At 34.2% G+C, this 27754-nt stretch overlaps 2 protein-coding genes across 2 annotated transcripts; both read right to left on the bottom strand.

Moving 5' to 3' along the window:
- Positions 1–7757: 7757 nt before the first annotated feature.
- On the bottom strand, positions 7758–13438 carry LOC106389109 (ABC transporter C family member 3). Its single transcript, XM_013829301.3, has 8 exons — positions 10859–13438; positions 10697–10783; positions 9744–10379; positions 9499–9663; positions 8919–9428; positions 8518–8823; positions 8130–8433; positions 7758–8033 (listed from the first exon to the last, which is right to left on the bottom strand). Exons 1-8 carry the CDS (start codon positions 13205–13207, stop codon positions 7924–7926), a joined length of 4467 nt encoding a protein of 1488 aa, XP_013684755.1. The 5' UTR covers positions 13208–13438; the 3' UTR covers positions 7758–7923.
- A 6910-nt stretch (positions 13439–20348) lies between these two features.
- On the bottom strand, positions 20349–26030 carry LOC125584490 (ABC transporter C family member 3). Its single transcript, XM_048753018.1, has 8 exons — positions 23450–26030; positions 23288–23374; positions 22335–22970; positions 22090–22254; positions 21510–22019; positions 21109–21414; positions 20721–21024; positions 20349–20624 (listed from the first exon to the last, which is right to left on the bottom strand). The coding sequence occupies exons 1-8, from the start codon at positions 25796–25798 to the stop codon at positions 20515–20517; spliced, it is 4467 nt and encodes a 1488-aa protein (XP_048608975.1). The 5' UTR covers positions 25799–26030; the 3' UTR covers positions 20349–20514.
- Between the last annotated feature and the right edge of the window lie 1724 nt (positions 26031–27754).

The following is a 27754-nucleotide window of genomic DNA, read 5'->3' as shown; positions in this document are numbered from 1 at the left end:
GAGTTTACCCAAGGGTTTAGGGTTTACCCAAGGGTTTAGGGTTTAGTGATTAGGATTTAGGGTTTAGTGTTAGTAAAATTTAGTTTTTAATGTATGATTTAGGGTTTAAGATTTTCTAACGGTTTAGAGTTTATCCAAAGTTTAAGGTTTAACGTTTAGGGTTTAGGGTTTAGGATTTAGGGTATAGGGTTTAGTATTTTGCTGAAGATTTAACAATATTAATTTATTTATATTTGTAACTATTTTTATGTATTTTTATTATTTTATTTTAAAAATATAATCTAATTTGGATATTCAATTTTATTTCCTTTTTTAAAAGGTATCAAATATCAAATACTCAAACAATATTGGTTGGTGAAACCTAGAGGTTCACCCTAGGGGGTGAACCCAAGAATTTCTCTTGTTATGCCTCTATTTTTGATAAAGTTATTCTTGGGTTCACCCCATAGGGTGAACTTCTAGGTTCACCAGCCAATAGGATTTCATTATTTCATATTCGATATCTTTTAAAATAAGAATTAAAAAAATCTTTTTAACGTCGTCAGCAAAACACTAAACCCTAAATCCTAATCCCTAAACCCTAGATCCTAAACTCTAAACCCTTGGATAAACCTAAACCCTTGGGTAAACCCTAAACCCTTGGATAAACTCTAAACTCTTGGGTAAATCCTAAACTCTAAATAAAAACACTAAACCCTAAAACTCTAAACCCTAAATCCTAAACCCTAAATCCTAAACCCTTGAGTGTTTTAGTGTTTATTGATTTTGATTTATAGTTTAAGATTTATCCTAGAGTTTAAGATTTATCCTAGAGTTTAGGGTTTACCCAAGGGTTTAGGGTTTAGGATTTAGGGTTTAGGGATTAGGATTTAGGGTTTAATGTTTTGCTGATGACGTTAAAAATATTTTTTTTTTGTAATTACTACTATTTTTTATTTATTTCTTTTTACCTTTTAATTTTAAAAAAATAATATAATTTGACAATATTTTGTTTCTTTTTTTAAAAGATATCGAATATGAAATAACACAATCCTATTGGTTGGTGAACCCAAGAATAAGTCGAAAATATTTATATCGTTGTGTTTGTAGCCATATATTTAAGTTTGGCAGAATGTATTTCAATCTATATTATTAAAAGAAAAGTATCAATTTGAAAATGTTTTTACTTCATTAATTAAACTCCTTTTTTTTTTTGTCTTTTTCAGTTGCATTTATGAAATATCCTAAAACGATTAAAACTGTCTAATTTATTACTTGTCTTTTCAGTTACATTAATGAAATATGCTTAAATGAATTTAAACTTCCTATTTTATTGTTTGTCTTTTTCAGTTAACTTAATGAAATATCCTTAATAAATTTGGACATAATGTCATATAATCAACCAAAAAAACTCATGAGTTATCCTTGCGTGCATAATTTTAATAATGGAGATTTTTAAAAACGTGCATCATTAAAATGTTACCTAAAACATGCAGCACTAATATATAACATGCATCAATAAAACTAGAATTTGACTCACACAATTGTACGGATATTATTTTCAGTTGATTAAATTTAAAAATAATTATTTATTCAAAAAATATTTAAGAATGGCTATGGTTTTAAAAATTATATGGTATTATTTGCTCATAACTCATTTGTCATTTGATAAATTGTTAGAAAGAAAATTTTAGCATAATATAACTCAGTTGTCATTTGCTAAATTTATGGTTTTTATTTATATTTTTTATTATTTAATTATAATATTTTCATTTTATATTTGAAAGATAAATGAATTTTCTTTCAAACAATATTTTTGTAAATGTATTTTTTTAAAAATAATCAATTAAAATTGTTATTATCATTAAATATCATTATTTTTGACATAATATGAGTTTTCGTTTACATCAAAACTTATCATATTTTAGGATAGTTTTAATTTAAAATGTAATTTTCATTTTTTTAAACAAATTCTAAAAATATTTTTTAAATATTTCGTTATAATTGTTAAAAAAATATTGAGTTGCATTTCAAATAAAAAGGTAAAGATATTAAAAATATTCTAATTAAAATATGTAAAATTTAATATAGTTTTAAGGAAATGGTCAAAATAAAAAAATTACACATAAAATAATCATGATTTTTGTTAACTGGGCGGATCATTATTTATATGATATCGCACACGAAAGAAAATTTTTTGTTTTTAAAATTATCTAATTAACTCTATACTCATTTTTTTTATATTTTTTATATGATATCACATATTCCTAAAAAAATAGATAGTTTAAGATGCAAAAAAAAGAATATTTATTTAATGAATATAATATGAACGAATATTACAAATACATCATTTAATAAAATAAATAATTAAAAACTGAAAATTTATACCAGGTCTAGTACAAAATTAAACAAAATGAAATAGAAGCGACTTCAAAGGATGATTGGTCTTTCAAGTTTCGATAGGGAGTGAGGTCGTGTAACATATGTCATTGTCCTTTCTACTTGACTAACTAAAACATAATCGTGTAATACGAAATGATTGTGGATAAAATGGACAATACAAACGTGAAGGTAAAATCGATAAAATTATATTAAACCAAAAAAATCATGTCAACATAAAGCCAAAAGACAATAAGAGGAAATCATATGTGTTCGTTAAAGATTTGGTTCACATTCACTTCACCTTATATGTAATACTCTTGTGTTTATGGCCTACAGCCTACTTAATGTGTAAACAACAAACACCTGTAATATTTTGTTTTCATGTTTTAAATATAAAAATACTTTAGGCAAAAAATAAAATAAAAGAGAAAATTATCACCTAAATCCTAACCAGATTAGCGGATAGGATACATAAAAAAAGAAAAAAAGGGAAAATTATTCTAAATTATGTTTATGATCTTTATGCATGGACATGACTTATAACTTAAAGTCAAACACAAAACTAACCTTTTTTTTTTTTGAAAATTGGTTTTGCCCCATTCACCCCACAAGTTCATATAATTTACGAAAATGCCATCAATTTTGTTTTTCTTTTTTTTTTTGAAAAAGACATTTTTACTCTCTCACCCTCGTCATCTTCAAGTAATTACAAGATTGCCATTGTCATCAATACCACAACCACCATGAACAACCAATTTGAAGCTCTTAATGCTCCCAAAATCGATTTACCCTTCTTCTTTTTCCATTCTTGTGAACTAAACACAACATATCTCTCACTTTCTCTTCACAATGAGCTAAAAAAACCCAAGATTTTGATTCTAAATTTTTTATGGTTCATAGAGTCATAGAAGCTAGCGATTCTGGGTGGGTTACTTTCGTTTGTGATTCTGTGTGCTTGGAGAAGCCTTATGTATGCTAAGGAACTTATCTCACCAATTTAAGGTATGACATCGAGTTTTTTTCCAGATCTGTTCGTCAGACGACTTACTTGGGAAGTCGTCTGGCTGTAGACAACTTACCTGGAAGTCGTCTGGTCAACGCAGAGGTTATTTTTGCAATTGACTTTGAAATCTGTAACCTGAGACGACTGAAAGTTAAGTCGTCTGTTTTTGTTTGGTTTCAAAAAAATTTCCAAAGAACCTAGACGACTTACATTTCAGTCGTCATAGGTTAGTTTTGCATTTGACTGGATAATTTCAGAAGTTTGACTTCCCCAGACGACTTACATTTCAGTCGTCTGGCGAAAATTAAAATAACAATATTTTTTTAAAAGTAGACGACTTACAGTTAAGTCGTCATAGGTTAGTTTTGCAATTGAAAAAAAAACTTCAAAATTTAATTATACACAGACGACTTATAATTCAGTCGTTCACGAGACGACTTACTTGTAAGTCGTCCAGGATTTTTTTTCCGAGATTCTGGTCAAACCTCGTAAATCCTGGACGACTTACATTTCAGTCGTCTCGTGGACGACTGAATTATAAGTCGTCTGTATATAATTAAATCTTGAAGTTTTTTTTTTCAATTGCAAAACTAACCTATGACGACTTAACTGTAAGTCGTCTACTTTTAAAAAAATATTATTATTTTAATTTTCACTTGACGACTGAAATGTAAGTCGTCCAGAAAAGTCAAACTTCTGAAATAATCCAGTCAAATGCAAAACTAACCTATGACGACTGAAATGTAAGTCGTCTAGCTTTTATGGAGTTTTTTTTTTAGCCAAACAATAGTAGACGACTTATTTTTCAGTCGTCCGAAATAACAGATTTCAAAGTCAATTGCAAAAATAACCTCTGCGTAGACCAGACGACGTATAGTTTAGTCGTCTGGACAACTTAGATTGAGGTCGTCCGCGTCTTCTCCGCTAGTTTTTAAGTCTTCTACGTTAGTTTTTGAATAACTTGTATTTTTAAGAGTGATAAGTAACTTCAAGATATGTAAAACTCATATTTACAAAATATGTTCTCTCCCTTAGTTTTACTAAATTTGACTAAGTTTTTCAACGCAAACTTATAATAAAATATGATATGTTTTGACTAGTTACTATTGTTTGTTTCCATCTCTTAAGTATTATTGTTATAGACAATAATGATGACTATTGTTATGAGTTGGAAGAAGGGTTAAAATGCTTCTTAAAATGTTGTATCAATATAAAGCTACCAACATTCTTGTTTATTAAGATGGGAAAAAGGCCATTGGAGTTTATTATTGCATATGAGAGATCCAAAGATAAGAAAAAGGCTACTGAAGTCTATTATTTCATTGATTTGTAAATGTGTAAACACATTGTTAGCACATTTAATACATCTTGGAAAACATTATTACTGATTTTACAAAAAAGTCACAACTAAAAGAGTAGACATGCAATTCACAAAACAGACCACAAACAAAACTATTATAGATCATTCCTCTACAAAGACAAGCTTGGATTCCACTTGAGTAGACAAGACCACATGACTTTTAAGAAGTCCAGACGACTTCTAAGAAGTCCAGACGACTTCCAGGAAGTTCAGACGACTTTGTCAGAAGAATTTTAGGAAGTTCAGACGACTTCCAGACGACTTTACAGGAAGTCCAGACGACTTTACAGGAAGTCCAGACGATTTTAAGTCCAGACGACTTTGTCAGAAGACTTCCAAGAAGTCCAGACGACTTCCAGACGACTTCCAGATAACTTCCAGACGACTAACAGGTAAGTCATCCCAGAAGTCTTCCAGATCTGAAAAACCTGCATATTAAATCCAGATCTGAAAAACCTGCATATCCAAAAACGTTCAAATGGCTTAAAAACAGAAAAAATGAGTGAAAGATTAGATAAATCTACCTTTACAGAACACACAAAAATACATATCTAAAAATAATAGACCTACCTTTAAATTAGTGGAAGATGAGTACCATCTAATTAAAAACCTGCAAAAAAGATAGATTAGCAAGAAAGACATGAGACAAAACTGGAAAATTCATATAAAGTTTGGTGTTTTCAAGTCAAAGAGATTAGAGTGGGTTTGGAGAGTTTTAGTTTGGGAAAAAAGTAAGAACTTTATACAACAAGAAGTTACCAAATGAAGAAAAATCAGACATAAGAACTTACCAAAACGCTCAAATCTTTTATGAAAGGGAGACTTCGTCAAATGACTTCCATGAAGTCCAGACGACTTCCTGGAAGTCCAGACGACTTCCTGGAAGTCCAGACGACTTCCTGGAAGTCCAGACGACTTCCTGGAAGTCCAGACGACTTTCTAGAAGTCCAGACGACTTTGTCAGAAGACTTCCAAGAAGTCCAGACGACTTCCAGACGACTAACAAGTAAGTCGTCTCAGAAGTCTTCCAGATCTGAAAAACCTGCATATCAAATCCAGATCTGAAAAACCTGCATATCCAAAAACGTTCAAATGACTTAAAAATAGAGAAAATGAGTGGAAGATTAGATAAATCTACATTTATAGAACACACAAAAATACATATCTAAAATTAATAGATTTACCATTAAATTAGTGGAAGATGAGTACCATTTGATTAAAAACCTGCAAAAGAGATAGATTAGTAAGAAATACATGAGACAAAACTGAAAAATTCATATAAAGTTTGGTGTTTTCAAGTCAAAGAGATTAGAGAGAGGTTGGAGAGTTTTAGAATGATGAACATTACATTTTTGTTGCAGCCATTTGAGAGGAGGAGAGAGAATGTGTAAATTTTTCTTTATATAGGGAGACAAAAAATTCAATTAGGTTAAATATTTTTGACTCAGACGACGTCCTGGACGACTTACATTTCAGTTGTCTGGTGAAGAAATTAAAACAGACGACTTACATGTAAGTCGTCCAGAAGAGTTTAATATTTTTAGCGGGAAATTAAATATTTTTAGCGGGAAACTAAAATAGAAGACTTTCCAGACGACTTACAAGTAAGTCGTCTGGTTTAAATTATTTAAGCGGGAAAATAATTTTTTTAAAAAATTTTAGGCGGGAATATTTGGACGACTTACATGTAAGTCGTCTGTTTTAATTTCTTCACCAGACGACTGAAATGTAAGTCGTCCGAGTAAAATGATCCGGTTACGTTAAAAAGTACATTGGTAAAATTAAAGATTCGGTACGATGTGGACGACTGAAATATACGTCGTCCGAGTAAATTATTCAACAGACGACTGAAATATAAGTCGTCCACACCCTAAACATAACCCCTAAACTTAATTATCTAATTAAAGACTTCATAAAATCAAATCAAACTTGAAAAGTGTTTCCTATACACATAAATAAACACATATAGGTGAAAACTAATTTTTGAAAAAACATTTTAGTTTTCCAAAATCTAACCCTAACAATACATACAATACTACAACATATGTTTGCCAAACTCCTAAACCAAAGTATTTCATGATTCACTACTTCCACTCATCTATTTTCAAAACAAATCAATTTTATCATATCTTAATTTATATCACTTAAAACTGTTTATAATTATTTGATTTTTATTTTTCACGCATCAAAATATTTTTTTACAAGATTTATAAATTATTTTTAAAATAAACCGGTACCAGACGACTTACACTTCAGTCGTCCAGACGACTTCCAACATCTCAGACGACTCAGACGATTTACTAGGGCTATATTCGTAAAAATGGCTTCTGTTTTTTTGTTTGGTCACAAGGGGCTGAACTGTAATTTTACTAGGCTTTTAGGTTAATTTTGCATTTGATTCAAGTTTTGGTATAGGTTTGGGGTTAAAATCAAGTTGTGAGTTAGTTTTGGTAAAAACCCCTATTTTTTATTCTTATTAATTATTCCCTCCGTTTAAAAAAATACATATTTTAGATTTTTCACACATTAAGAAAACACATTAAAACTTGATTGTAAATGGATTGTTTTTTGTGAATAACAATTTTCCATAACTTTTTTAGCCAAAAGAAATCCAATAAATACCATTAACTTTTTTGAAATTTACAATTTTTCATTAAATAATACATTGAAAAAATAAAAAAATTATCTTTTTGAAACAATTTGTGGAACTTTATGAAACGGAGGGAACATAAAACGGAGGGAGTACTTAATAGTATAGCTTGAAGTAACCTTATATGGTAAATTGAAGAGAATTTAATATATATAATCAGTTTAGATTAATAATGATTATAGTTTATAATTGATAATGATCATCCCTTATTACTTAGAGAATCAAATTCAGACTGAAGCTCATGTTTTCCCTAGGTTCTTTTCTTCATTAATCTATATAATTTATTTTTTCCGAAACTCAAACCTAAAATATTCTAATGTAAAAATATCAATGAAGCATCTGTTCAACCAGTTTCCACATTTGAGACTTGAGAACAAGTTCAATCAGAAGAATGAAACAGCATTGTTTGCATAAATTTGAAGTAACGATGCAGAATCATCGGTTATTTGGCTTAGAACATTACAAGATAAAACTAAAAACAAAATCTTTTAAAACAAAACTATGGTAAGTGTTTTTTCATCGTCATCATATCACCAAGAAAGTAGAGGTTTAATCAAAACTGGAACTTGATCTTGCAGTGTACTCAGCCACTAGTTTAGAAAAAGAAGAAGACTTGTTCTCCAGCAACTTCACCGGCGAATCATACTCCTCAATGATCCCTACACATATAACAAAAAACAACTCACTCCCTCAATGATTTCTTCATAAAAAGACATGTTCTATCAAATGATTTGAAATAGTTTCATGAGACAAACCATTGCTAAGAAGCAGAACCATGTCACTGTCAATAACCGAGGATATCCTGTGTGCAATGGTTATCACTGTACAATCTGAAAAGTGTTCTCTTAACGTTTTCTGAATCAGATTGTCAGTTGCAGTGTCAACAGAAGCAGTAGCTTCATCAAGAACCAAGATCTTGCTTCTCTTGAGAAGAACTCTACCAAGACACACAAGCTGTCTCTGACCCATGCTCCAGTTCTCTCCATTCTCACTCACTGACGAGTCCAGCTTTAGATCCTTCTTCCTCACCTCATCTCCTAGTTGGCACTTGTCAAGAGCCTAAGAACACAAATGAATCATTACTCAAGACTGAACAGTTTCTTACTAGTTAAAGAAAGACAGAAAGAAACTAAGCCAACACACCTCCCATATTTGATCATCAGTGTACTCTTCAAGAGGATCCAAGTTACTTCTCACAGTTCCTTCAAACATGGTTGGATCTTGAGGTATAATACTAAGTCTCAAACGCAAGTCATGCAACCCAATGTTCAATATATTCACTCCATCTATCTTTATTTCTCCAGCTGAAGGCTCAACAATGCGGAAAAGAGTTTGAATCAAAGTCGATTTCCCACTTCCTGTCCTTCCAACAATACCTGTTCTTAACCCTCCTTTGAATGTGCATGTTATTCCTCGCAACACTAGTGGCATATGTGGAGCATAACGGACCTAACAATGTGTCACATATGGTTAAGAATGCATGAAATTTTATATAATATTTCTTATAGTTTGTAATAGCATTAAAAAAAAATGTAGCAAGTTACCTGAAGATCATGGATGTCCACTTGTCCACGTGAAGGCCATGATTGTTCAGGCCGGTTTGATTCTATCACAAGAGGTGGTTCACTAGGAACACTAGCATACTGAAGAATCCTCTCTACAGATATGATCTTGTTCTCAAGATTACAGAGAGTCCATATCAGCCAAGCTTGCAGGGTATTCAAACTGAGTCCATAAGTCACTGCTAGTCCCGCTAGGCTTGGATCAATCACTCCAGTAGGTATAGATATCAAGAAAACAAGTGAGAACGCAAATGTGAGCGAAGATAACATATCAAGGCGGAAGCAAAGCCATTCCATTGCTCCAGCTGAATAGAATTTGGGCCTAGAGTAACCATCACTAAGCCTCATGTTGTCGCCACGGAATCTTGATTCTTGATTGAAACTCCTGATGGTTGTTGAGCCTGATATGGTTTCAGCAAAGTGCTGAATCAGTGGGGCTTTGCATACTCCAACTAAACGTGAAAGCTCTCTTGCTGCAGCTATGTAATATCTCTGCAAAGTTGAAAGATTATTATTTACAGAATCAATCTTTATTGACTACTAGATTAGAATGAGAAAGTACCTGATACCATATGGAGGCAGCAACCACAGGAATGAAGACAAGAAAAACAAGCCAAGAAACTTGAGACATAACCCCAATGATTCCTATAAGCTGAATGACTGTGATAGCAACTGATCCGAACTGATATGGTATGTCCAAATCCACTGCAGACTGGTCTGTAGAAGCCTGTAACACAAAAGAAATGATCACTAAATAAAATAGAGATATATAAAAAATTATAATATAACTAGTGTCCAGAGACGTACTCTATTCATGATTCTTCCACTTGGAGTTGAATCAAAGAAAGACATCGGCGAGCGGAAGATACAGTGGTGCATCTTATGAAACAGTTCAGTAGCAGTCTTGTAACCAGCGGTGACAAGAAGCGTGGCTCTAACGAGAATGCATACGGAACTTCCAACGGCTAAAGCAACATAAACGATCATTAACGTTGAGATGTTCACAGGAGCTTCCACATCTTTAGAAACAGGAGTAGCCCAAGCCATCCAGTAGTTGCTTCCAATCTGTAGAAGCTGAAACAGAACCTGTGCCAACACTATGAAAGGCACAAGAGCTCCTCCATAGGCTAGTGTGATATATTTCCAGTATACATCCAAAGCAACGCTACCTTTCTCCCTCTCTTCCTCTTGCACAAGCTGTCTTTTGGTCTCCTCAGTGTCTGGCTTATCGTTCTTCACATCTTGACTTTCTTGTTTCCCATCAAGACCAATAGCATCTTCTTGGCCGCCTAAAGCTGGTTTCTCAGAGACAGAACTGGCATCAACAGAGCTAACTACTGCAAGAGCCTCCTGATGAGCACCTATAAGCTCCATGAAATCAGTTCCAGAGCTGAGGATGTCATTGTATTTTCCAGCTTGGCTGATCCTTCCATCTTTCATGACCTGATGAGACACAAGACAAATGATTCCAGATGATTTCACTTATCCTCAGTGACACAATATTGAAAAGATTGAAAAACTAATACATTTCATAAAAAGTGTCATTTTGATATATTTTCCACAAACTAATAAAATGGTCAAAATGCATTTATGTTCTTAATAAATTACATAGTGTTTTTGGTATAAATAAAATTATGTATAAGATCAATACATTTTACAATTAATTATCAATTACATTTGAAATTTTAAAATAACATGAAAAAAATGTCAAAATGAAACTGTTTACGAAACGGAGAGAGTACTATTAATTATTCACATACCAGTATAAGATCAGCAGCAGGTAAGAACTCAACTTGATGAGTTACATAAATAACTGATTTGGAAGACAAAAGCCCCAGCAAAACTTCCTGTAAAGACAATAATAATGAAACTCAGTAAGCTGCAGTTAAGAAAGATAAAGACACACACTAATGACTAAGTACCTTAAAGAGATGTGACCCTGTGTGAGCATCCACGGCACTAAAAGGATCATCAAACAAGTAGATATCTGCATCTTGGTATAGCGCACGTGCAATCTGTATCCTTTGCTTCTGTCCACCACTCAGATTAATGCCACGTTCTCCTATAACAGTCTGATCACCAAATGAGAGTATCTCCAGATCCTTACTCAAAGAACATGCTTCAAGCACCTTCTCATATCTCTCTCTTTCCATTGGCTTACCAAACAAGATGTTGTCCTCAATTTTACCACTCTGAATCCAAGGAGATTGAGCCACGTAGGCCTTTGTCCCACAAACCTTAAGACTTCCAGATACTTTTGGTACTTCTCCAAGTATAGATGAAAGCAAGCTTGACTTCCCAGAGCCAACAGTACCACAAACTGCAACCTTCATCCCAGGAAGGACCTTGAAGCTGATGTCTTTTAAAGTTGGGCTTTCAGAAGAAACATCCCATGATAAAGTGCTGTTTCTCACTTCCACAGCTATGTCTGAACCTCCTTGAGGAAGCGTCTCCACAACGTCTGGCTGTAAGTTGTCTAGACAGAGATAAGACGCAATCCTATCAAGAGAGACTTTGGTCTGCACAACCATGGAGATAGTGTCTGGAAGATTGTAGATAGGCTCTTGCAAGATCCTGAACGTTGCAAGCGCTGAGAGTATCTTACCAGACTCAAGTGGGATGCCAAGAAGTATACAAGCACCAAAAGTGGACACTGAGACCAAAGTAGGAGCTCCCCAGAAGACAAAGCTTATAACAGCTGAGTTATACACATACTTCTTCAACCAACCTTCCTCAGACTTCCTCAGATCAAATATCTTTGACAGAAACTTCATCTCCCATCCTTGAAGTTTGAGTATCCTCATGTTCCTCAAGATCTCAGATGTTGACTTCATCCTGTTGTCCTTAGCTTCCATTAACTTCTCCTGGAACCTCTCTTGCATCCTCCCAAACGGGAAGTTCACTAGCATTACTAGAATGGTTGCGATCAAAGCTGCTACCGAAGCTAATCCAAGATTCCTATACAATATCCACAGAGCTAGACCGACTTGTAGCAAAACCATCCATGGATCATGCATGTACCAACTAAAATTACCAATCCTCTCAGCATCCACAGTCATTAAGTTTATAATCTCACCGCTTGTGCGTCCTTGTTTCGAATGGCATGAAAGAGTCAGACCCTTCTCGTATATCATCGCCACCAATGAAGATCTCATCCTGATACCAACCTTCTGTAGCCTAAAGAACCAATGTCTCTGAGAGAGACACTCCACAAGCTTAGCGAGAAAGAAAGTGATCACCAGCACATACCCTTCGTTGTTGTACTGCCTGCGTCCGTTGAGGTATTGGACGAACGTGTCGATGAGCGCTGGTCCAACGTATGACGCCACCGTGTAGATGAAAGCAAAGAACGCAGTCACTAGAATCTCCCACTGAGATGAAAAGAACAAAGCTTTCATGAGCTTGAAGGTTGTCACACCACCACCATCTGATGATGATTCAAGCATGGTCCTGAACTTCGGAGCTAACCCAACTACACTGTCGCTATCATGAAGCTGAGGAACGTCTTCAAGGTCAAGGGGTTTCTTGTTTCCGATCTCTATCAATGGACCCATCCAAGAGAAAGTCATGAGACTGAGAAGACCAGCTCTAGAGTAAGGAGTAGCCTCATCACTCCCCACACCACCACCAACGGTTGAATCTCCATTCAAGAGAGGCTCTTCCAAAACTCCATTGCTGTTGTTGCCTCCTCTAGCTTTCTTGAAGAAAGCTACATAGCAGAGAAGCAAAGCGCCGCTAAAAGAAACTATGTCGCACACTAGAAGAAGAACTTGACTCTTGTCTACCACCACAAGAGAGTAGCAAGAAACCGCGAGATAGAAAACTAACCAGATCCTAAGCAAAAGTGGAGACTTTCTCATCTCATAATCACTGCAACGATGCAAGGACAGCGACAAAACTCCCCAAGAAACCGTTGGTAATAGAAACATGAGGAGAGACACTAGCTGCTCTTCATCTAACCAATCACTCTCGTACCAGTAGAAAACACTCAAGGACGTCAACACGAGGTTAAGGAGAGACAGAACTAAACTACAAAACAGAACCGACTTGAACCCGAACCCTCTCTTATCTTTTAACCTCTCCGTAACAGAACCAAAACCATTGTTTCTTCCCCTAACCCATGAACAAAACAGAACCAGCAACAACACTCCGTGCAAGAAACCAGAGACACATCTAACGAAAATAGGTTCCATAAGAAAAGACTTAGACCCCGAGAGTGACAAGAACGTTGTTAGCATACCGTTAGCCTTCGTGGAACCAAGAAAGCCCATAACTTTGCTCTTCTCTCTCTGTGTTTCAAATGATTTGGTTTCAACGAAGGAGTAAGTACTTATACAAGAGTTGATGTAGACAGTAAAGCTTGGAGAGCACGCTCAAGAAACTACGAAGAAAGGAAGCCAAAACGTTCCTCTCTTTCTCAAACCCCACTAGAGAGGAGAGGAGAGGATACGGCCACTTTGGTGGCGAAAAGGGTTCTTCTTTCTTTTATTTCATCGCTTTTCACGGATCTTTATTTATAAACTTTCACATTTTATTTGTATTTAAAGTCATTCACATGTTTGTATAATCAATTCTTGTTGCAATTGTTAGCCTATAACAGGATTTGTTTTATTTTTCTTTTTTTTCCCTATTTTAATGACGTGACATGATTTGTTCCGAATTTTGTTAAAATAAAATTTTCTAAAGTATACACATTTATTAAAAATTTAATAAATGTTTATAATTTAATTTATTTTTTATTTTATTATACACTTTTCAATAACTTTACACCAATGAAATTTAATCAATTCAAATATTCTCAATTAATGTTTCTCAAAAGTATAAAAAATACCTCATCAATATAGAAAATCTATCTTTGTGGAACAAGAAAAAAATCTAAAACATCTTACTTTCGGAAACGGAGGTAGTAATAATTAACTTTATTATTTACCTAATAATCCATTTTTTTCCGAACTATTATGGTGACTTTTCAACTACGTTGTTATATTTGTGTGACACGTAAGTTTTGCTTATTTTATAAACGAAGTTGTCGGGGAAAGTGCCAATTTCGACCCCAACAATTTCAATCGTGCCAAATACGACCTGAATAATTGATCAGTGCCAAATACGACCTCAACTCAATTATAATTCAAAAAAACTACCCGAACTTCTTAAAACGTGCCTAAATATACATTGACTCTAACAAAAGTTAGTCAACCGTTAACAAGATAAAACGACGTCGTTTTGATATACGTGGAAAAATGCCAATTTCGACCCCAACACTCTCAGTCGTGCCAAATAGGACCCGAACAAATGGTTAGTGTCAAAACCGACCTCAATTTAATTATAATTTAAGAAAAACTACCTGAACTTCTTAAAACGTTCATAAATCTACATTGACTCTAACAGAAGTTAGTCAACCGTTAACAAGATAAGACGACGCCGTTTTGATATATATATATATATATATATTTATATTTAAAAAAATATGTTCATTCTGGAACTCAAACTGTGTTGTGATACCCTTTTAAATGGGCACACTAGCAACTAGATAAAAGTAACTTTTTGAAATACTATTACAAATTTGAAATTATATAAACTATTATTATTCTTCATCTTATCCAATTTAAAATTTTGGTGACAATTTTTTCTGATTTATATAAATACAGTAACATGTTTTTTATTTATCATATCTTTAATAAACTTATATCTTACTAAAATATAAATAATAAAATATTTATTATTATACGATCTTAAATATACTTAAAACTTTGAATTTATTTATAAAATTTTCTTATATAAATTATTTGTAATTTTTAAACTTAAGTTGAATTTTTTTTATTTTTCAAAGGTAATATTATATATTTTGATATTTTGTTCAATAATATTAAGAGGCATTTTACCTTTCTTTCACTAAGATATGTTATACAAAATATTAGAAATATTAAACAATAACTAGAATATATAAAGTAATCACCAAAGTTTTAAATTGGATAAGATGAAGAATAATAGTAGTTTATGGGGAATTTCAAATTGTAATAATATTTCAAAAAATTATTTTAGTTTAGCTGTTAGTGTGCCCCTTTAAAAGGATATCCCGGCACGGATTTGAGTCCCGAAATGAACATATTTTAAAATATATATATATATATATATATATATATCAAAACGACGTCGTCTTATCTTGTTCTTATCTTGTTAACGGCTGACTAACTTCTGTTAGAGTCAATGTAGATTTAGGCACGTTTTAAAAAGTTTGGGTATTTTTTCTTAAACTATAATTGAGTTGAGGTCGTTTTTGGCACTGGCCATTTGTTTGGGTCTTATTTGACACGACCGAGAGTGTTGTGATCGAAATTGACACTTTTTCTCATATATCAAAACGACGTTTTATTTTGTTAACTGTTGACTAACTTCTGTTAGAGTCAATGTATATTTAGGCACGTTTTAAGAAGTTCAGGTAGTTTTTTTGAATTATAATTGAGTTGAGGTTGTATTTGGCACTGATCAATTGTTTGGGTCGTATTTGGCACGATTGAAATTGTTGGGGTCGAAATTGGCACTTTTCCCCGAAGTTGTCCTTCATGTGGTTGGAAATTTTATGATTCAAGCTTTAATGTTCTTCATCTGTCATGTACACTGTTTAGTCTGCCTTCTTTACTCTTTCACCCTCATCAATTTTGTTTTTCTTTTTTTTTTTGAAAAAGACATTTTTACTCTCTCACCCTCATCATCTTCAAGTAATTACAAGATTGCCATTGTCATCAATACCACAACCACCATGAACAACCAATTTGAAGCTCTTAATGCTCCCAAAATCGATTTACCCTTCTTCTTTTTCCATTCTTGTGAACTAAACACAACATATCTCTCACTTTCTCTTCACAATGAGCTAAAAAAACCCAAGATTTTGATTCTAAATTTTTTATGGTTCATAGAGTCATAGAAGCTAGCGATTCTGGGTGGGTTACTTTCGTTTGTGATTCTGTGTGCTTGGAGAAGCCTTATGTATGCTAAGGAACTTATCTCACCAATTTAAGGTATGACATCGAGTTTTTTTCCAGATCTGTTCGTCAGACGACTTACTTGGGAAGTCGTCTGGCTGTAGACAACTTACCTGGAAGTCGTCTGGTCAACGCAGAGGTTATTTTTGCAATTGACTTTGAAATCTGTAACCTGAGACGACTGAAAGTTAAGTCGTCTGTTTTTGTTTGGTTTCAAAAAAATTTCCAAAGAACCTAGACGACTTACATTTCAGTCGTCATAGGTTAGTTTTGCATTTGACTGGATAATTTCAGAAGTTTGACTTCCCCAGACGACTTACATTTCAGTCGTCTGGCGAAAATTAAAATAACAATATTTTTTTAAAAGTAGACGACTTACAGTTAAGTCGTCATAGGTTAGTTTTGCAATTGAAAAAAAAACTTCAAAATTTAATTATACACAGACGACTTATAATTCAGTCGTTCACGAGACGACTTACTTGTAAGTCGTCCAGGATTTTTTTTCCGAGATTCTGGTCAAACCTCGTAAATCCTGGACGACTTACATTTCAGTCGTCTCGTGGACGACTGAATTATAAGTCGTCTGTATATAATTAAATCTTGAAGTTTTTTTTTTCAATTGCAAAACTAACCTATGACGACTTAACTGTAAGTCGTCTACTTTTAAAAAAATATTATTATTTTAATTTTCACTTGACGACTGAAATGTAAGTCGTCCAGAAAAGTCAAACTTCTGAAATAATCCAGTCAAATGCAAAACTAACCTATGACGACTGAAATGTAAGTCGTCTAGCTTTTATGGAGTTTTTTTTTAGCCAAACAATAGTAGACGACTTATTTTTCAGTCGTCCGAAATAACAGATTTCAAAGTCAATTGCAAAAATAACCTCTGCGTAGACCAGACGACGTATAGTTTAGTCGTCTGGACAACTTAGATTGAGGTCGTCCGCGTCTTCTCCGCTAGTTTTTAAGTCTTCTACGTTAGTTTTTGAATAACTTGTATTTTTAAGAGTGATAAGTAACTTCAAGATATGTAAAACTCATATTTACAAAATATGTTCTCTCCCTTAGTTTTACTAAATTTGACTAAGTTTTTCAACGCAAACTTATAATAAAATATGATATGCTTTGACTAGTTACTATTGTTTGTTTCCATCTCTTAAGTATTATTGTTATAGACAATAATGATGACTATTGTTATGAGTTGGAAGAAGGGTTAAAATGCTTCTTAAAATGTTGTATCAATATAAAGCTACCAACATTCTTGTTTATTAAGATGGGAAAAAGGCCATTGGAGTTTATTATTGCATATGAGAGATCCAAAGATAAGAAAAAGGCTACTGAAGTCTATTATTTCATTGATTTGTAAATGTGTAAACACATTGTTAGCACATTTAATACATCTTGGAAAACATTATTACTGATTTTACAAAAAAGTCACAACTAAAAGAGTAGACATGCAATTCACAAAACAGACCACAAACAAAACTATTATAGATCATTCCTCTACAAAGACAAGCTTGGATTCCACTTGAGTAGACAAGACCACATGACTTTTAAGAAGTCCAGACGACTTCTAAGAAGTCCAGACGACTTCCAGGAAGTTCAGACGACTTTGTCAGAAGAATTTTAGGAAGTTCAGACGACTTCCAGACGACTTTACAGGAAGTCCAGACGACTTTACAGGAAGTCCAGACGATTTTAAGTCCAGACGACTTTGTCAGAAGACTTCCAAGAAGTCCAGACGACTTCCAGACGACTTCCAGATAACTTCCAGACGACTAACAGGTAAGTCATCCCAGAAGTCTTCCAGATCTGAAAAACCTGCATATTAAATCCAGATCTGAAAAACCTGCATATCCAAAAACGTTCAAATGGCTTAAAAACAGAAAAAATGAGTGAAAGATTAGACAAATCTACCTTTACAGAACACACAAAAATACATATCTAAAAATAATAGATCTACCTTTAAATTAGTGGAAGATGAGTACCATCTAATTAAAAACCTGCAAAAAAGATAGATTAGCAAGAAAGACATGAGACAAAACTGGAAAATTCATATAAAGTTTGGTGTTTTCAAGTCAAAGAGATTAGAGTGGGTTTGGAGAGTTTTAGTTTGGGAAAAAAGTAAGAACTTTATACAACAAGAAGTTACCAAATGAAGAAAAATCAGACATAAGAACTTACCAAAACGCTCAAATCTTTTATGAAAGGGAGACTTCGTCAAATGACTTCCATGAAGTCCAGACGACTTCCTGGAAGTCCAGACGACTTCCTGGAAGTCCAGACGACTTCCTGGAAGTCCAGACGACTTCCTGGAAGTCCAGACGACTTTCTAGAAGTCCAGACGACTTTGTCAGAAGACTTCCAAGAAGTCCAGACGACTTCCAGACGACTAACAAGTAAGTCGTCTCAGAAGTCTTCCAGATCTGAAAAACCTGCATATCAAATCCAGATCTGAAAAACCTGCATATCCAAAAACGTTCAAATGACTTAAAAATAGAGAAAATGAGTGGAAGATTAGATAAATCTACATTTATAGAACACACAAAAATACATATCTAAAATTAATAGATTTACCATTAAATTAGTGGAAGATGAGTACCATTTGATTAAAAACCTGCAAAAGAGATAGATTAGTAAGAAATACATGAGACAAAACTGAAAAATTCATATAAAGTTTGGTGTTTTCAAGTCAAAGAGATTAGAGAGAGGTTGGAGAGTTTTAGAATGATGAACATTACATTTTTGTTGCAGCCATTTGAGAGGAGGAGAGAGAATGTGTAAATTTTTCTTTATATAGGGAGACAAAAAATTCAATTAGGTTAAATATTTTTGACTCAGACGACGTCCTGGACGACTTACATTTCAGTTGTCTGGTGAAGAAATTAAAACAGACGACTTACATGTAAGTCGTCCAGAAGAGTTTAATATTTTTAGCGGGAAATTAAATATTTTTAGCGGGAAACTAAAATAGAAGACTTTCCAGACGACTTACAAGTAAGTCGTCTGGTTTAAATTATTTAAGCGGGAAAATAATTTTTTTAAAAAATTTTAGGCGGGAATATTTGGACGACTTACATGTAAGTCGTCTGTTTTAATTTCTTCACCAGACGACTGAAATGTAAGTCGTCCGAGTAAAATGATCCGGTTAGGTTAAAAAGTACATTGGTAAAATTAAAGATTCGGTACGATGTGGACGACTGAAATATACGTCGTCCGAGTAAATTATTCAACAGACGACTGAAATATAAGTCGTCCACACCCTAAACATAACCCCTAAACTTAATTATCTAATTAAAGACTTCATAAAATCAAATCAAACTTGAAAAGTGTTTCCTATACACATAAATAAACACATATAGGTGAAAACTAATTTTTGAAAAAACATTTTAGTTTTCCAAAATCTAACCCTAACAATACATACAATACTACAACATATGTTTGCCAAACTCCTAAACCAAAGTATTTCATGATTCACTACTTCCACTCATCTATTTTCAAAACAAATCAATTTTATCATATCTTAATTTATATCACTTAAAACTGTTTATAATTATTTGATTTTTATTTTTCACGCATCAAAATATTTTTTTACAAGATTTATAAATTATTTTTAAAATAAACCGGTACCAGACGACTTACACTTCAGTCGTCCAGACGACTTCCAACATCTCAGACGACTCAGACGATTTACTAGGGCTATATTCGTAAAAATGGCTTCTGTTTTTTTGTTTGGTCACAAGGGGCTGAACTGTAATTTTACTAGGCTTTTAGGTTAATTTTGCATTTGATTCAAGTTTTGGTATAGGTTTGGGGTTAAAATCAAGTTGTGAGTTAGTTTTGGTAAAAACCCCTATTTTTTATTCTTATTAATTATTCCCTCCGTTTAAAAAAATACATATTTTAGATTTTTCACACATTAAGAAAACACATTAAAACTTGATTGTAAATGGATTGTTTTTTGTGAATAACAATTTTCCATAACTTTTTTAGCCAAAAGAAATCCAATAAATACCATTAACTTTTTTGAAATTTACAATTTTTCATTAAATAATACATTGAAAAAATAAAAAAATTATCTTTTTGAAACAATTTGTGGAACTTTATGAAACGGAGGGAACATAAAACGGAGGGAGTACTTAATAGTATAGCTTGAAGTAACCTTATATGGTAAATTGAAGAGAATTTAATATATATAATCAGTTTAGATTAATAATGATTATAGTTTATAATTGATAATGATCATCCCTTATTACTTAGAGAATCAAATTCAGACTGAAGCTCATGTTTTCCCTAGGTTCTTTTCTTCATTAATCTATATAATTTATTTTTTCCGAAACTCAAACCTAAAATATTCTAATGTAAAAATATCAATGAAGCATCTGTTCAACCAGTTTCCACATTTGAGACTTGAGAACAAGTTCAATCAGAAGAATGAAACAGCATTGTTTGCATAAATTTGAAGTAACGATGCAGAATCATCGGTTATTTGGCTTAGAACATTACAAGATAAAACTAAAAACAAAATCTTTTAAAACAAAACTATGGTAAGTGTTTTTTCATCGTCATCATATCACCAAGAAAGTAGAGGTTTAATCAAAACTGGAACTTGATCTTGCAGTGTACTCAGCCACTAGTTTAGAAAAAGAAGAAGACTTGTTCTCCAGCAACTTCACCGGCGAATCATACTCCTCAATGATCCCTACACATATAACAAAAAACAACTCACTCCCTCAATGATTTCTTCATAAAAAGACATGTTCTATCAAATGATTTGAAATAGTTTCATGAGACAAACCATTGCTAAGAAGCAGAACCATGTCACTGTCAATAACCGAGGATATCCTGTGTGCAATGGTTATCACTGTACAATCTGAAAAGTGTTCTCTTAACGTTTTCTGAATCAGATTGTCAGTTGCAGTGTCAACAGAAGCAGTAGCTTCATCAAGAACCAAGATCTTGCTTCTCTTGAGAAGAACTCTACCAAGACACACAAGCTGTCTCTGACCCATGCTCCAGTTCTCTCCATTCTCACTCACTGACGAGTCCAGCTTTAGATCCTTCTTCCTCACCTCATCTCCTAGTTGGCACTTGTCAAGAGCCTAAGAACACAAATGAATCATTACTCAAGACTGAACAGTTTCTTACTAGTTAAAGAAAGACAGAAAGAAACTAAGCCAACACACCTCCCATATTTGATCATCAGTGTACTCTTCAAGAGGATCCAAGTTACTTCTCACAGTTCCTTCAAACATGGTTGGATCTTGAGGTATAATACTAAGTCTCAAACGCAAGTCATGCAACCCAATGTTCAATATATTCACTCCATCTATCTTTATTTCTCCAGCTGAAGGCTCAACAATGCGGAAAAGAGTTTGAATCAAAGTCGATTTCCCACTTCCTGTCCTTCCAACAATACCTGTTCTTAACCCTCCTTTGAATGTGCATGTTATTCCTCGCAACACTAGTGGCATATGTGGAGCATAACGGACCTAACAATGTGTCACATATGGTTAAGAATGCATGAAATTTTATATAATATTTCTTATAGTTTGTAATAGCATTAAAAAAAAATGTAGCAAGTTACCTGAAGATCATGGATGTCCACTTGTCCACGTGAAGGCCATGATTGTTCAGGCCGGTTTGATTCTATCACAAGAGGTGGTTCACTAGGAACACTAGCATACTGAAGAATCCTCTCTACAGATATGATCTTGTTCTCAAGATTACAGAGAGTCCATATCAGCCAAGCTTGCAGGGTATTCAAACTGAGTCCATAAGTCACTGCTAGTCCCGCTAGGCTTGGATCAATCACTCCAGTAGGTATAGATATCAAGAAAACAAGTGAGAACGCAAATGTGAGCGAAGATAACATATCAAGGCGGAAGCAAAGCCATTCCATTGCTCCAGCTGAATAGAATTTGGGCCTAGAGTAACCATCACTAAGCCTCATGTTGTCGCCACGGAATCTTGATTCTTGATTGAAACTCCTGATGGTTGTTGAGCCTGATATGGTTTCAGCAAAGTGCTGAATCAGTGGGGCTTTGCATACTCCAACTAAACGTGAAAGCTCTCTTGCTGCAGCTATGTAATATCTCTGCAAAGTTGAAAGATTATTATTTACAGAATCAATCTTTATTGACTACTAGATTAGAATGAGAAAGTACCTGATACCATATGGAGGCAGCAACCACAGGAATGAAGACAAGAAAAACAAGCCAAGAAACTTGAGACATAACCCCAATGATTCCTATAAGCTGAATGACTGTGATAGCAACTGATCCGAACTGATATGGTATGTCCAAATCCACTGCAGACTGGTCTGTAGAAGCCTGTAACACAAAAGAAATGATCACTAAATAAAATAGAGATATATAAAAAATTATAATATAACTAGTGTCCAGAGACGTACTCTATTCATGATTCTTCCACTTGGAGTTGAATCAAAGAAAGACATCGGCGAGCGGAAGATACAGTGGTGCATCTTATGAAACAGTTCAGTAGCAGTCTTGTAACCAGCGGTGACAAGAAGCGTGGCTCTAACGAGAATGCATACGGAACTTCCAACGGCTAAAGCAACATAAACGATCATTAACGTTGAGATGTTCACAGGAGCTTCCACATCTTTAGAAACAGGAGTAGCCCAAGCCATCCAGTAGTTGCTTCCAATCTGTAGAAGCTGAAACAGAACCTGTGCCAACACTATGAAAGGCACAAGAGCTCCTCCATAGGCTAGTGTGATATATTTCCAGTATACATCCAAAGCAACGCTACCTTTCTCCCTCTCTTCCTCTTGCACAAGCTGTCTTTTGGTCTCCTCAGTGTCTGGCTTATCGTTCTTCACATCTTGACTTTCTTGTTTCCCATCAAGACCAATAGCATCTTCTTGGCCGCCTAAAGCTGGTTTCTCAGAGACAGAACTGGCATCAACAGAGCTAACTACTGCAAGAGCCTCCTGATGAGCACCTATAAGCTCCATGAAATCAGTTCCAGAGCTGAGGATGTCATTGTATTTTCCAGCTTGGCTGATCCTTCCATCTTTCATGACCTGATGAGACACAAGACAAATGATTCCAGATGATTTCACTTATCCTCAGTGACACAATATTGAAAAGATTGAAAAACTAATACATTTCATAAAAAGTGTCATTTTGATATATTTTCCACAAACTAATAAAATGGTCAAAATGCATTTATGTTCTTAATAAATTACATAGTGTTTTTGGTATAAATAAAATTATGTATAAGATCAATACATTTTACAATTAATTATTAATTACATTTGAAATTTTAAAATAACATGAAAAAAATGTCAAAATGAAACTGTTTACGAAACGGAGAGAGTACTATTAATTATTCACATACCAGTATAAGATCAGCAGCAGGTAAGAACTCAACTTGATGAGTTACATAAATAACTGATTTGGAAGACAAAAGCCCCAGCAAAACTTCCTGTAAAGACAATAATAATGAAACTCAGTAAGCTGCAGTTAAGAAAGATAAAGACACACACTAATGACTAAGTACCTTAAAGAGATGTGACCCTGTGTGAGCATCCACGGCACTAAAAGGATCATCAAACAAGTAGATATCTGCATCTTGGTATAGCGCACGTGCAATCTGTATCCTTTGCTTCTGTCCACCACTCAGATTAATGCCACGTTCTCCTATAACAGTCTGATCACCAAATGAGAGTATCTCCAGATCCTTACTCAAAGAACATGCTTCAAGCACCTTCTCATATCTCTCTCTTTCCATTGGCTTACCAAACAAGATGTTGTCCTCAATTTTACCACTCTGAATCCAAGGAGATTGAGCCACGTAGGCCTTTGTCCCACAAACCTTAAGACTTCCAGATACTTTTGGTACTTCTCCAAGTATAGATGAAAGCAAGCTTGACTTCCCAGAGCCAACAGTACCACAAACTGCAACCTTCATCCCAGGAAGGACCTTGAAGCTGATGTCTTTTAAAGTTGGGCTTTCAGAAGAAACATCCCATGATAAAGTGCTGTTTCTCACTTCCACAGCTATGTCTGAACCTCCTTGAGGAAGCGTCTCCACAACGTCTGGCTGTAAGTTGTCTAGACAGAGATAAGACGCAATCCTATCAAGAGAGACTTTGGTCTGCACAACCATGGAGATAGTGTCTGGAAGATTGTAGATAGGCTCTTGCAAGATCCTGAACGTTGCAAGCGCTGAGAGTATCTTACCAGACTCAAGTGGGATGCCAAGAAGTATACAAGCACCAAAAGTGGACACTGAGACCAAAGTAGGAGCTCCCCAGAAGACAAAGCTTATAACAGCTGAGTTATACACATACTTCTTCAACCAACCTTCCTCAGACTTCCTCAGATCAAATATCTTTGACAGAAACTTCATCTCCCATCCTTGAAGTTTGAGTATCCTCATGTTCCTCAAGATCTCAGATGTTGACTTCATCCTGTTGTCCTTAGCTTCCATTAACTTCTCCTGGAACCTCTCTTGCATCCTCCCAAACGGGAAGTTCACTAGCATTACTAGAATGGTTGCGATCAAAGCTGCTACCGAAGCTAATCCAAGATTCCTATACAATATCCACAGAGCTAGACCGACTTGTAGCAAAACCATCCATGGATCATGCATGTACCAACTAAAATTACCAATCCTCTCAGCATCCACAGTCATTAAGTTTATAATCTCACCGCTTGTGCGTCCTTGTTTCGAATGGCATGAAAGAGTCAGACCCTTCTCGTATATCATCGCCACCAATGAAGATCTCATCCTGATACCAACCTTCTGTAGCCTAAAGAACCAATGTCTCTGAGAGAGACACTCCACAAGCTTAGCGAGAAAGAAAGTGATCACCAGCACATACCCTTCGTTGTTGTACTGCCTGCGTCCGTTGAGGTATTGGACGAACGTGTCGATGAGCGCTGGTCCAACGTATGACGCCACCGTGTAGATGAAAGCAAAGAACGCAGTCACTAGAATCTCCCACTGAGATGAAAAGAACAAAGCTTTCATGAGCTTGAAGGTTGTCACACCACCACCATCTGATGATGATTCAAGCATGGTCCTGAACTTCGGAGCTAACCCAACTACACTGTCGCTATCATGAAGCTGAGGAACGTCTTCAAGGTCAAGGGGTTTCTTGTTTCCGATCTCTATCAATGGACCCATCCAAGAGAAAGTCATGAGACTGAGAAGACCAGCTCTAGAGTAAGGAGTAGCCTCATCACTCCCCACACCACCACCAACGGTTGAATCTCCATTCAAGAGAGGCTCTTCCAAAACTCCATTGCTGTTGTTGCCTCCTCTAGCTTTCTTGAAGAAAGCTACATAGCAGAGAAGCAAAGCGCCGCTAAAAGAAACTATGTCGCACACTAGAAGAAGAACTTGACTCTTGTCTACCACCACAAGAGAGTAGCAAGAAACCGCGAGATAGAAAACTAACCAGATCCTAAGCAAAAGTGGAGACTTTCTCATCTCATAATCACTGCAACGATGCAAGGACAGCGACAAAACTCCCCAAGAAACCGTTGGTAATAGAAACATGAGGAGAGACACTAGCTGCTCTTCATCTAACCAATCACTCTCGTACCAGTAGAAAACACTCAAGGACGTCAACACGAGGTTAAGGAGAGACAGAACTAAACTACAAAACAGAACCGACTTGAACCCGAACCCTCTCTTATCTTTTAACCTCTCCGTAACAGAACCAAAACCATTGTTTCTTCCCCTAACCCATGAACAAAACAGAACCAGCAACAACACTCCGTGCAAGAAACCAGAGACACATCTAACGAAAATAGGTTCCATAAGAAAAGACTTAGACCCCGAGAGTGACAAGAACGTTGTTAGCATACCGTTAGCCTTCGTGGAACCAAGAAAGCCCATAACTTTGCTCTTCTCTCTCTGTGTTTCAAATGATTTGGTTTCAACGAAGGAGTAAGTACTTATACAAGAGTTGATGTAGACAGTAAAGCTTGGAGAGCACGCTCAAGAAACTACGAAGAAAGGAAGCCAAAACGTTCCTCTCTTTCTCAAACCCCACTAGAGAGGAGAGGAGAGGATACGGCCACTTTGGTGGCGAAAAGGGTTCTTCTTTCTTTTATTTCATCGCTTTTCACGGATCTTTATTTATAAACTTTCACATTTTATTTGTATTTAAAGTCATTCACATGTTTGTATAATCAATTCTTGTTGCAATTGTTAGCCTATAACAGGATTTGTTTTATTTTTCTTTTTTTTCCCTATTTTAATGACGTGACATGATTTGTTCCGAATTTTGTTAAAATAAAATTTTCTAAAGTATACACATTTATTAAAAATTTAATAAATGTTTATAATTTAATTTATTTTTTATTTTATTATACACTTTTCAATAACTTTACACCAATGAAATTTAATCAATTCAAATATTCTCAATTAATGTTTCTCAAAAGTATAAAAAAATACCTCATCAATATAGAAAATCTATCTTTGTGGAACAAGAAAAAAATCTAAAACATCTTACTTTCGGAAACGGAGGTAGTAATAATTAACTTTATTATTTACCTAATAATCCATTTTTTTCCGAACTATTATGTTGACTTTTCAACTACGTTGTTATATTTGTGTGACACGTAAGTTTTGCTTATTTTATAAACGAAGTTGTCGGGGAAAGTGCCAATTTCGACCCCAACAATTTCAATCGTGCCAAATACGACCTGAATAATTGATCAGTGCCAAATACGACCTCAACTCAATTATAATTCAAAAAAACTACCCGAACTTCTTAAAACGTGCCTAAATATACATTGACTCTAACAAAAGTTAGTCAACCGTTAACAAGATAAAACGACGTCGTTTTGATATACGTGGAAAAATGCCAATTTCGACCCCAACACTCTCAGTCGTGCCAAATAGGACCCGAACAAATGGTTAGTGTCAAAACCGACCTCAATTTAATTATAATTTAAGAAAAACTACCTGAACTTCTTAAAACGTTCATAAATCTACATTGACTCTAACAGAAGTTAGTCAACCGTTAACAAGATAAGACGACGCCGTTTTGATATATATATATATATATATATATATTTATATTTAAAAAAATATGTTCATTCTGGAACTCAAACTGTGTTGTGATACCCTTTTAAATGGGCACACTAGCAACTAGATAAAAGTAACTTTTTGAAATACTATTACAAATTTGAAATTATATAAACTATTATTATTCTTCATCTTATCCAATTTAAAATTTTGGTGACAATTTTTTCTGATTTATATAAATACAGTAACATGTTTTTTATTTATCATATCTTTAATAAACTTATATCTTACTAAAATATAAATAATAAAATATTTATTATTATACGATCTTAAATATACTTAAAACTTTGAATTTATTTATAAAATTTTCTTATATAAATTATTTGTAATTTTTAAACTTAAGTTGAATTTTTTTTATTTTTCAAAGGTAATATTATATATTTTGATATTTTGTTCAATAATATTAAGAGGCATTTTACCTTTCTTTCACTAAGATATGTTATACAAAATATTAGAAATATTAAACAATAACTAGAATATATAAAGTAATCACCAAAGTTTTAAATTGGATAAGATGAAGAATAATAGTAGTTTATGGGGAATTTCAAATTGTAATAATATTTCAAAAAATTATTTTAGTTTAGCTGTTAGTGTGCCCCTTTAAAAGGATATCCCGGCACGGATTTGAGTCCCGAAATGAACATATTTTAAAATATATATATATATATATATATATATCAAAACGACGTCGTCTTATCTTGTTCTTATCTTGTTAACGGCTGACTAACTTCTGTTAGAGTCAATGTAGATTTAGGCACG

Source organism: Brassica napus, chromosome C3 (assembly GCF_020379485.1).
Source record: "Brassica napus cultivar Da-Ae chromosome C3, Da-Ae, whole genome shotgun sequence".
NCBI classification, from domain to species: domain Eukaryota; kingdom Viridiplantae; phylum Streptophyta; class Magnoliopsida; order Brassicales; family Brassicaceae; genus Brassica; species Brassica napus.
This window is presented reverse-complemented; position numbering and strand designations above follow the sequence as displayed.

Excerpts from the sequence above, each read along its gene's own strand:
- LOC125584490 (XM_048753018.1), bottom strand. The coding sequence starts at position 25,798 with ATGGGCTTTCTTGGTTCCACGAAGGCTAACGGTATGCTAACAACGTTC. Across the intron at positions 22,971-23,287 it reads CTGCTGCTGATCTTATACTG|GTCATGAAAGATGGAAGGAT; the intron begins GTATGTGAATAA and ends GTGTCTCATCAG. Across the intron at positions 21,415-21,509 it reads TGGACATCCATGATCTTCAG|GTCCGTTATGCTCCACATAT; the intron begins GTAACTTGCTAC and ends ACACATTGTTAG.
- LOC106389109 (XM_013829301.3), bottom strand. The coding sequence starts at position 13,207 with ATGGGCTTTCTTGGTTCCACGAAGGCTAACGGTATGCTAACAACGTTC. Across the intron at positions 9,429-9,498 it reads CTGCCTCCATATGGTATCAG|AGATATTACATAGCTGCAGC; the intron begins GTACTTTCTCAT and ends TCAACTTTGCAG. Across the intron at positions 8,434-8,517 it reads CTGATGATCAAATATGGGAG|GCTCTTGACAAGTGCCAACT; the intron begins GTGTGTTGGCTT and ends TTGTGTTCTTAG.